This window comes from Megalobrama amblycephala, linkage group LG14 (genome assembly GCF_018812025.1).
Source record: "Megalobrama amblycephala isolate DHTTF-2021 linkage group LG14, ASM1881202v1, whole genome shotgun sequence".
In the NCBI taxonomy this organism is placed as follows: Eukaryota; Metazoa; Chordata; class Actinopteri; order Cypriniformes; family Xenocyprididae; genus Megalobrama; species Megalobrama amblycephala.
The window spans coordinates 3,202,100-3,213,053 of NC_063057.1; the positions used below are offsets into that span (position 1 = coordinate 3,202,100).

The 10,954-nt window shown below is 43.2% G+C and overlaps 1 protein-coding gene across 1 annotated transcript; it reads right to left on the bottom strand.

Moving 5' to 3' along the window:
- Nucleotides 1–8,336: 8,336 nt before the first annotated feature.
- LOC125245561 (deleted in malignant brain tumors 1 protein-like) lies at nt 8,337–10,519 on the bottom strand. The gene is made up of 5 exons (XM_048156216.1): nt 10,486–10,519; nt 10,032–10,358; nt 9,485–9,790; nt 8,984–9,292; nt 8,337–8,737 (listed from the first exon to the last, which is right to left on the bottom strand). The coding sequence occupies exons 1-5, from the start codon at nt 10,517–10,519 to the stop codon at nt 8,376–8,378; spliced, it is 1,338 nt and encodes a 445-aa protein (XP_048012173.1). The 3' UTR covers nt 8,337–8,375.
- Between the last annotated feature and the right edge of the window lie 435 nt (nt 10,520–10,954).

A 10,954-nucleotide genomic window follows, 5' to 3' on the forward strand; every position in this document is an offset into this window, starting at 1 on the left:
GTGATATAAGAACACTCCAATACTATCCACATTGCTGAGAGTTATGTTTGGATGAATATGTAAATATGTGCTGTGTGCTTTCCTCTCAATAACAAAATAAAAACACCCAACAGAAATGACAGCGGTGAGAAAGCAGCAATTAAGAAAGCATTTGCTTGTGCGATGTGGATATGTAATTCACCGACATCATGATGACAGATTTAAAATTAGTTATGATAGTTTGATTATAAAGCATATTTGAGACTATATATCTGGCTATGTGAGACAGTAGTTTGAATTAATCCTTTTTTCTTTGCATGACATTGACATTACATCAACAGTACATAATTGCTCTTTTGGCATTATCTTGAACATTGCATAAGCATTTGTTTCATGTCATAGAAGGGAAAAGAGGGTAGCATGCATAAATGGCATATCCTTTTTATTTTCCAAGAAGAAATGCAATTAATACATGAATATTTCTACATACAGCATCTTTAAACACAGTATAGATTAGTAGCAATCAGAATGAAAAAAAGATTTTGAAATATTGTAAAAGCAATGCTTAAAAATAAATGAAAGTGGTCAGGAGTGTGGTTGGCATTGGAGGAGTCAGAGAGATCAGACTACATTACCAGCTGAAGTTGTCTCTGGTCTGACTGTTGTATAGGTGCTGCTGATGTCAGTAACAGCTGAAAAAAAGATTGACGAATAACAATGAATCAATAAACAGACAAATAATACTAAAGCACGCAAAGGGCACATGTAAATATATTTAGCGGCACAGTATGTTAAATAATGGTCACTGTGCCTGACCAAGCCTTAAACATAGAAATTGCTTAGTCAGTAAATAGAGTAGGGCTATAGAATTAATGCGTCATACCCGTGTTACCCTCGGTTTCCAGTTTTATTTTGTAGAAACCATGGAAACACCAAAGACGCTTTAATATATTACACGTTTTAATAGACAAGGGAACAACTGTTTTGATGTATTTATAGACAGAAAACTAATTGTTGTTATATAGCTCAACACATTTAGTCTTATTGTTTAAATCTAATTTTCTTGATTTTTTGCGAGTACCATGCTTTAGAGAAAATGTCTCAGGTTACGTATGTAACCATGGTTCCCTGAGAACAGGGAATGAGACTCTTGGCCCAATTTTAACGATCTAAACGCAAAGTGTAAAGCGCACGGCGCAGGTGCACTCAGGGCGTGTCCAAATCCACTTTTGCTATTTTAACAACGGAAAAACGGTCCGTGCGCCGGGGCGCATTTTTGAAATGGGTTGTCCCTATTCTCTTAATGAGTAATGGGCGTAACCAATCAGAGTGTCATCTCCCATTCCCTTTAAGAGCGAGATGCGCTCGCGCCATGGCGGATTGCTATTTTCATGGCGGAATTTGTTGGCGGAAAAGCTGAACGCTTTTCAAGCGAAGAAACCGATCTGCTCGTGCGATGAGTCAGTTAATATATATGTGTGTGTATTGGCACGATTGTACAATTAATTAGCCAATTTCGTTCATCATTATAAGTAGTAATAGGCTGAATTGAAAATAGGTAGCCTAATTCTAATACACGCAATGACTATTCATCATTACATTTTTATATTTATGTAGCCTACACAATAATATTGTTTTATACTGTAATCCTTTTGTTTTTAATATTTGGCATGTTTGTGTGATGCGCATCCCTGTGTGTAATAAGCAAAGTCAACGCGCACTGTGGACGCGCCCAGAGGCGCAGTTTCTACCAACGCGCTCTAACAAAAAAATATTGCGCCATTGACTTTAGACTTTAGACCAGGTTTGAGTTGGTCTATGGCGCAGTCTATTTTCAGCTCCTTAAAATAGCAATGCGCCGGCAATGCGCCTGAACACACCTCTTTTTTAGACCAGCACGCCCATGGGCGCACTAACTGGTGCAAATGCATTTACTAATTTAAGGACGTGGCGCTGAACGGGAAAACGCGAACGGCACCGGACGCAAACTAGCAAACACACTTGCGCTGCGCCTTGCGTCGCATTGCGCCGGGTGTATTATAGGGCCCTCTGTGTTTACCGCATATGGGGAACGTCACACATGAACTGATGTCTGAAAGCCAAGTATCAAACCACTCCAATCCTATTGGCCGACGACAGCCTGTGACATCATCATAGCGCGACCCGGAAGTATTTAAGGAGCACCTAGAGAATCAGTCAGTATCTTATCAGAATCAGCAGCCGTTTTTTTACTACTCCTCCAAATTTTGTCCAACTTTGTCCAAACTTTGGTCACATGATCTTTAGACTGAGCCGCACAGAAATGACTCAACAGGTTTTTTTTATTTATCTTATTTATCTTTTTTCAAAAGTTATGATGTCACAAACTTAACAAGGTTGACCCAAAATTGTTCAGAGGCTGCATCGCGGCCAAACTTTGAGCAATCGAAACCAAAATTGGCAGGCTTCATCGGAACCAGGATCTGAGGGTCCATACCCAATTTGGGAACAGCGCCACCTACAGTTCATGACATCTGGAAAATGGCTATTTTGGCCAATATCTCTTGAACAGTTTGTCAGAAAATCATGATTTTAGTGTCTATGGATTCCTTGGGTCATGTCGAATCCGTGGATATCCGTGGATAATTTGTCAACATCAGATGAAACACGTGTCTGCCGTTTTTAATTTTGTCATAAATTGCAATAACTTTTAAACAATTTGACATATTTTCACAAACATTGGTACATATAATCATCAGAATATCCTGAAGCTACCTGAGAAGTTTGAACTCAATGCCACCTAGTATTCCAGATATATAACAAATTTTTCAAAAATGCTTATAACTTTTGAAAACATTATCAAAAATTTGTATGGTTTATGTCATTTTATTTCCTGGCTAATGCCAATTCTGACAATGTGTCATTTTTCATTTTCCTTAAATGTACCTGTCCACCATATTGAAGTATATGAAAAACTGTTTTTTCGCTACTCCTCCCACAGGTTATGTCCAATTTTGTCCAGAATGGGCTCAGATGATCTTTGGACCGAGCTGCACAGAAAAGACTGAACGGTTTTTTTGATATTCGCTACAGTTCCCGAGATATTTGTCTCTGAATGTGACCTTGCCTCTGATTGTTGTCTTATGCTAGTTAGCTTAGCATTCTAATTGGTTGTTTTGTAAAAAAGTTCTTCTGTTCCAGACATTGAGTGTTTCCTAGAATGATCTAAACTAAAAATGAATAAATATAACATGTGGTGCATTTATTTTTTTATAAAAAACATCTACATTGTGAGGTCATGAACTACTGAAGTTTGGCAGGTGTGCGTCAGTGTCTGCCCAATGGTGCAGTGAGTTGAGTGTCTGTCACCAGATCCATAGACTGTGGGTTTGAGTCCTGTGTGGGGCAACTTTTAAATTGTTTGTAATGTGTTGTTTCAATTCCTTTATTATCCCAATAAGTATTGTACTAGTCTTTCTTCTTCTGATTAGAACTAAATCTATTTTTGTTCATTCTGTGTTCATTTTCATCTCAGCTTCTGGTCATTTTGAGCTCATTCTTACCTCTACTTCTGAACCAGCTGTCTTTCATGTACATTCAATTTCTGCTGTTTTTGCTCTTCTTGCTCCGCATTGCGCTACAACTCAGACATTTGAGTGCTTGAAATGCTTGCTGTGTTGCTCTGTGTCACAGACACACCAGGCTCTGCACCCAGCCAATCACGGCACACTCCCTCACCAGAGTACTGATCACACGCACCTGACATTCATCACCAGCTCAATCAACAGCACTATAAAAGACACTCACAGTCACTCATTGTCCGGTCTCGTTAATGCATACTAACCTGAATGCTTACCTTTCGGACTACTTACCTGTCTTCAGTGTGTCTCCTAGATCCTCTGTGTTCTCCAGTCCTCTGTGAGTGTCTATGTGTTGATCCTACTCCACGTCTCGCAATCCTCATTGAATCTGGTGTGAAGATCAAGTCAAGTATTACTGTCTTGATATTTTATCTGGTTGTCTCAATAAACATCGTAAACTGTACCTGTGTCTCCGACCGGACCAACACCGCTGAGCAACCACGATGAGCACTGCAGATCCATTCCAGGATTTAGTCACAGCACTTCGTCGCACTCTCACCAGTACATCCACGCCAGCACCAACAGCGAGCACTTCCGCATTCCACGCTGCATCTTCTTCTCCGTCTGTGATTGCTAGTCCCATGGCCAAACCGGCGCCCTTCTCTGGCGTGGCGGAGGATTGCAACGGATTCATCCTGCAATGTTCACTGGTATTGGAGATGCAACCGCACCTGTTTCCTGATGATAAGGCGAAAGTCGCCTTCATGATTCAGCAGCTGGACGGTAAAGCACTCCACTGGGCGGAACCCCTGTGGACAGTCCTGTCGTTCAATCACTCTCAAGCTTTATTAATCATTTCAAGGAAGTTTTTGGAAAACCTTCATGGGACTCCTCCCTAGGTGAGAGACTGTGTAATTTAAAACAGGGTGCTTTATCTGTCTTTGATTATGCTTTACAGTTCATAACTCTAGCGGCAGCGAGTGGTTGGAATGAACAAGCCCTCATCTCCAGATATCGTCAAGGTTTGGATCCCCGTGTGCGGTTGCATCTCGCAGCTCAACATCAAGACCGTCAGTTCGCCGAAAGTTTACCAGATCCATGCAGTAACTGGTCGTCCTCTCCGTCAAGTTCGTCACATGGTGGGTCCTCTGGGTCTGCAGATTGGCGTTCTTCATCAGGAGGAGATTCATCTGCTGGTACTGGAGGATTCAACATCTGACGTGATTCTGGAGCACCCTTGGCTGGAGCAGCATGATCCCATCATCTCCTGGCGGACAGGAGACGTCCAGAAGTGGGGTAATAATTGTTTTTCTGGTTGTTTCCCGGCACTACCAGTTCCAAGTTGAGTTCCAAGTTGAGTTCCAAGTCGAGTTCCAAGTCGAGGTCCAAGTCGAGGTCCAAGTCGAGTTCCAAGTCGAGTTCCAAGTCGAGTTCCAAGTCGAGTTCCAAGTCGAGTTCCAAGGGATTCCAAGATCTAAGAAGATTCCTGTCTGTGTCACGTCCATTGAGAGTCCATTGGAAAAGAGATCCGTCAATATTCCTGACTGTTACTCCCACTTCAGTGATGTTTTCTGTCCCAAGAAGGCCTCTCAGCTGCCTCCCCATTGGCCATGGGCCTGTGCCATCGACCTCATCCCAGGTGAGCCAGTGCCCAGGGGAAAGATCTATTCCCTGTCCATCCCAAAGGAGAAGGCCATGGAGGAATATATCACTGAAGCATTATCACAAGGCTACATCTGTCCGTCTACTTCCCCTGCTGCTTCCAGCTTTTTCTTCGTTGGCAAGAAGGACGGAGGCTTGCGGCCTTGCATTGATTACTGGGCACTAAACAAAATAACAGTCAAATTCATATACCCCCTACCTCTCGTCCCATCAGCGCTGGAACATCTCCACGGCGCCACTATGTTCACCAAGTTGGACCTCTGCAGCGCTTACAACCTCATCCGGATACGTGAGGGGGACGAATCGAAGACGGCCTTCGTGACCCCTACTGGACACTACGAGTATCTGGTCATGCCGTATGGACTCGTCAATGCCCCCTCTGTATTCCAGGATTTCATGCATGAGGTGCTCCGGGAGTTCCTGCACAAGTCAGTGATCGTGTACATCGACGATATCCTCATCTACTCCCGGAGCCTGGCCGACCATCGCCATCACGTTGTTGTGGAGGTCCTTCAACGCCTGAGGGATTGTAACCTGTTCCTAAAGGCAGAGAAGTGCAGTTTCCATCAGCCCTCAGTGCAGTTTCCATCAGCCCTCAGTGCAGTTTCTGGGTTACAACATCGATCACAGTGGCGTCTGCATGGATGAGAGGAAGGTTTCCGCTATCAAGGATTGGCCATTTCCCACCACTGTCAAAGAACTGCAGAGATTCCTTGGTTTCGCCAATTTCTATCGAAGATTTATCAAGAACTACAGCACCATCACTTCTCCACTCACCAACCTACTCTGTGGTAAGCCAAGTCTCTGTCCTGTAACCCAGCAGCGAAGAAAGCCTTCGAGGACCTCAAGATCGCCTTCACAACCGCTCTCCTCCTTGTCCATCCGGATCCAGAACTCCCTTTCGTGGTCGAGGTCGACGCATCTACCACAGGAGTGGGAGCGGTCCTATCTCAGCAGCAGGGGAAACCGAGTAGGCTCCATCCATGCTCCTTCTTCTCCCGCAAACTCAACCCGGCGGAGATTAATTATGACATTGGCAACAGGGAGCTACTTGCCATCAAGTTCACCCTGGAAGAGTGGAGGCATTGGCTCGAAGGAGCCCGACATCCCTTCCTAGTACTTACTGACCATAAGAATCTGGAGTACCTGCATGAAGCCAAAAGGTTAAATCCACGTCAAGCAAGATGGGCATTGTTCTTCACACATTTCAATTTCACCATTTCCTATCATCCTGGCTCCAAGAATGTGAAAGCTGACGCTCTATCACGTATCCACAGTCCCGAGGAAGGTCCTGAAGATCCAGAGCCCATACTTCCCGAGAGCCTCATAGTCAGTCCCATAACCTGGTCTGAGGAGACACTACCCGAGTCCAATGCCTCCACCAACACTCCGCCGGGTTGCCCCCCAGGTTTTCAGTATATTCCACGGGCACAATGCATCCCACTCATTCACTCCTCCCACGCGTCACTGGGCACTGGCCACCCAGGGGTCAATGAAACCCTCTCGCTGCTTAAACAGCACCTCTGGTGGCCCAATATGGCAAGTGATGTCAGGAGGTACGTAAAGGGGTGCAGGGAATGTGCCATGTCTAAGAGCCCCCGCCATCTTCCCTCTGGAAAACTACAACCTCTGCCCGTTCCAACTCGCCCGTGATCACATCTAGGAGTTGACTTTGTCACAGACCTCCTGGCTTCAGATGGACATACCTGCATTATGGTTGTAGTGGACAGATTTTCCAAGTCATGTCGATTGATTCCACTCCCAGGACTTCCTACAGCTCTGTCTACAGCTGAACTCCTTTTTAACCATGTATACAGATATTTCGGATTACCTGAAGATATTGTGTCAGACTGAGGTCCACAATTCATCTTGTACGTCTGGAAAGTCTTCTTCAAGCTCTTAGATATGACCATCCCCCTCTCGTCTGGTTACCATCGAACGGGCAGACGAACGGGCAGACGGAGTGGAAGATTCAGGAGATTGGCCGTTTCCTTCTGTCATGGCCACCAGAACTCCTGGAACCAGTTCCTGGGCTGGGCCGAGTACGCCTAAAACTCTCTCCGTCAGCCTTCTACTGGTCTCACCCCTTTCCAGTGCGTGCTCGGCTATCTGCCTCCACTGTTCCCCTGGGATGGGGAACCATCAGATGTCCTGGCGGTGGATTACTGGTTCCGGGAGAGCGAAAGGGTCCGGGACTCAGTACACCTCCAACTCCAGCGAGCCCTCAGGAGACGCAGGCTAACAGCGGATCTTCGCCGTTCGCAGGCACCTGTTTATCGACTGGGAGATAAGGTCTGGTTATCCACAAGAGACATCCAGATGCGCCTTCCCTGCAAAAATCTGAGTCCCAGATTCATTGGCCCCTACACCATCCTCAGACAAATCAACCCTGTCACGTACCAGTTACAGCTTCCTCTTGAAATAAGAATTCATCCCACGTTTCATGTGTCACTGTTGAAAACTTACCACCCATCTGTTCTCCCCTCCACAGAGCCTGGTGACGAAGAAGAACCCCCTCCTCCTATCATCGTGGAAGACGGAGCAGCATACCTCGTCAAGGAGATCTTGGACTCCCGTCGTCGTGGTGGTCATTTGGAGTACCTCGTCGACTGGGAGGGATACGGTCCCGAAGAGAGATCATGGGTTCCCAGAGTTGACATTCTTGATCCGAGCCTTCTGGAGGACTTCCATACCAGGCATCGCAACAAACCAGCTCCAAGAGGCAGAGGCCGACCACCACGTCGACGGGTTCCTCGGTCCTCAGCAGCGGACCGTGGAGGGAGGGTAATGTCACAGACACACCAGGCTCTGCACCCAGCCAATCACGGCGCACTCCCTCACCAGAGTACTGATCACACGCACCTGACACTCATCACCAGCTCAATCAACAGCACTATAAAAGACACTCACAGTCACTCAGTCATTGTTCGGTCTCGTTAATGCATACTAACCTGAATGCTATTCTTTATGTATCTCTGTATCTTTGTTCTATTATCTTTTTTTTATTTCTGTTTTTTATCTGCCTATTGGCCTCTTATGTTATGTCACCTTTCACTCTTTCAATAAAAAAATAAAATAAAATAACGAATACAGCAACAAATGCATTGCCCATGGTTTGTTCATGTTAGTTAATACATTATTTAATGTTAACAAATGAAACGTTATTGTAAAGTGTTACCAAAAAAATCTTAAATACTTGACATTTAAATTCTTTGAATATTTGGACTCACATTGGCAGATGACTCCAGCATCTTGTTGATGGCTACAGTTGTGTACTCCCCATCTATTTGATGAACAATTTTTCAGTGTAGACTCATTCCCAGCACATTGAACATCATCCATCCACATTTGTCCCGATCCCTGGCCGAAATAAGCACCTCTTTTTGCCTTTATCACATTCCCACAGCCCATCTCTCTACACACCACTGCAGCATCTGACAGATCCCAGTAATCATCACACACTGTTCCCCATGTTCCATTATAGAGAACCTCCACTCGTCCAGAACAAGAGTGACTGCCATTCACCAACCTGACAGCTGTTATCCACATAATTAATATAAAGACACAAGTTAGTTGCTGGTTTTTTTTTTCTCACTTATATTTGTGTAGGCCCTACCTTGTCTTATTTGAAAAAGAGCCATGACATATGGCATTTGAATGAACAAGACCTTCTTTCATTTATGATTTCTTACTGTATATCTATCTCTCTATGACCATTCCTTAAAAAAAAGAAAATGTACAATATATAAAATGTATTTCAGTTATGAATGTTTTAAACTCACTGTTGCAGATGACTCCAGCATCTTTATGATGTCCACAGTTATGTCTTCCCCATCCAGGAGTCCTACAGTTCTTTAGTGAGGACTCGGTGCCAGCACAATTTACATCATCCATCCATATCTGTCCTGATCCTTGTCCAAAATAAGCATCACTCTTTGCCTCTATCACATTCCCACAGCCCATCTCTCTACACACCACTGCAGCATCTGTCAGATCCCAGCCATCATCACACACTGTTCCCCATGATCCATTATAGAGAACCTCCACTCGTCCAGAACAGGAGTCACTGCCATTCACCAACCTGATGGATACTATCCACATAATTAATATAAAGACACAAGTAAGTTGCTATTTTTTTTTACCTCATATATATTTGAATGAACAAGACCTTCTTTCATTTATGATTTCTTACTGTGTATCTATCTCTCTATGGCCATTCCTTAAAAAAAAGAAAATGTACAATATATAAATTTATTTTTCAATTATGAATGTTTTAAACTCACAGTTGCAGATGACTCCAGCATCTTCATGATGTCCACAGTTATGTATTCCCCATCCATGTGTCCTACAGTTCTTTAGTGAGGACTCGGTGCCAGCACAATTTACATCATCCATCCATATCTGTCCTGATCCTTGTCCAAAATAAGCATCACTCTTTGCCTCTATCACATTCCCACAGTCCATCTCTCTACACACCACTGCAGCATCTGACAGATCCCAGCCATCATCACACACTGTTCCCCATGTTCCATTATAGAGAACCTCCACTCGTCCAGAACAGGAGTGACTGCCATTCACCAACCTGACAGCTGTTATCCACATAATTAATATAAAGACACAAGTTAGTTGCTGTTTTTTTCTCGCTTATATTTGTGTAGGCCCTACCTTGTCTTATTTGAAAAAGAGCCATGACATATGGCATTTGAATGAACAAGACCTTCTTTAATTTATGATTTCTTACTGTATATCTATCTCTCTATGACCATTCCTTAAAAAAGAAAATGTACAATATATAAATTTGTATTTCAATTATGAATGTTTTAAACTCACAGTTGCAGATGACTCCAGCATCTTCATAATGTCCACAGTTATGTATTCCCCATCCACATGTCCTACAGTTCTTTAGTGAGGACTCAGTGTCAGTGCAATTTACATCATCCATCCATATCTGTCCCGATCCTTGTCCAAAATAAGCAGCACTCTTTGCATCTATCACATTCCCACAGCCCATCTCTCTACACACCACTGCAGCATCTGACAGATCCCAGTAATCATCACACACTGTTCCCCATGTTCCATTATAGAGAACCTCCACTCGTCCAGAACAGGAGTCACCATTCACCAGTCTGATGGCAGTGTCAATGGCAGTTGTGCATCCTGTACATGTTAGAGTCACAGATGCAGATGATTTTTTCTATGAGATCTTAATTCAGAAAATATTATTGATCATCAGACAGAATAATGTATAAGGTTATGTTTTGTGTCAGTATGTTGGTCTCCTTACCCAGAAGCAGAAAGAGTTGCACAGACCACAACATATTTGCTGTAAATATATTTCATATTAGATAACTATAATGTGGTTCTTAAATATCAGCAATAATGAATAAAAGCATGAAGGAACTGGAATGTTTAAGCATCTTCTACAGTACTTTAAATAATAATAATATGTCACACAAATGCAGTGTTTACAGTTAAATGTACTGGCAACCCTTTATTTTAAGGTGCCCTTGTTAAAATGTAATTATAAATGTAAGTACTGAGTAAAATTGTAAAATTAATCATTTAAAATGACTCTCAAACATCCCAAGTGTGGACTGTCAGTGTAAATGTAAGACAAAAATATTATTAAAATAATATTTGAAACATAGCCCATTACATAAATGCAAAAGTACATAAAAAAAAAACACACTGATGATATATATGCATATGCTAATGAGTTTATGTTAATACCTGGTTAGACGGTCGTCTGCTTG

Bases quoted from the DNA above. Each gene is read 5' to 3' on its own strand.
- LOC125245561 (XM_048156216.1), bottom strand. From the start codon at position 10,519: ATGTTGTGGTCTGTGCAACTCTTTCTGCTTCTGG. The intron at 9,791-10,031 runs GTGAGTTTAAAA...TGTGGATAACAG, and splicing joins TGCTGGAGTCATCTGCAACT to CTGTCAGGTTGGTGAATGGC. The intron at 8,738-8,983 runs GTGAGTTTAAAA...TGTGGATAACAG, and splicing joins TGCTGGAGTCATCTGCAACA to CTGTCAGGTTGGTGAATGGC.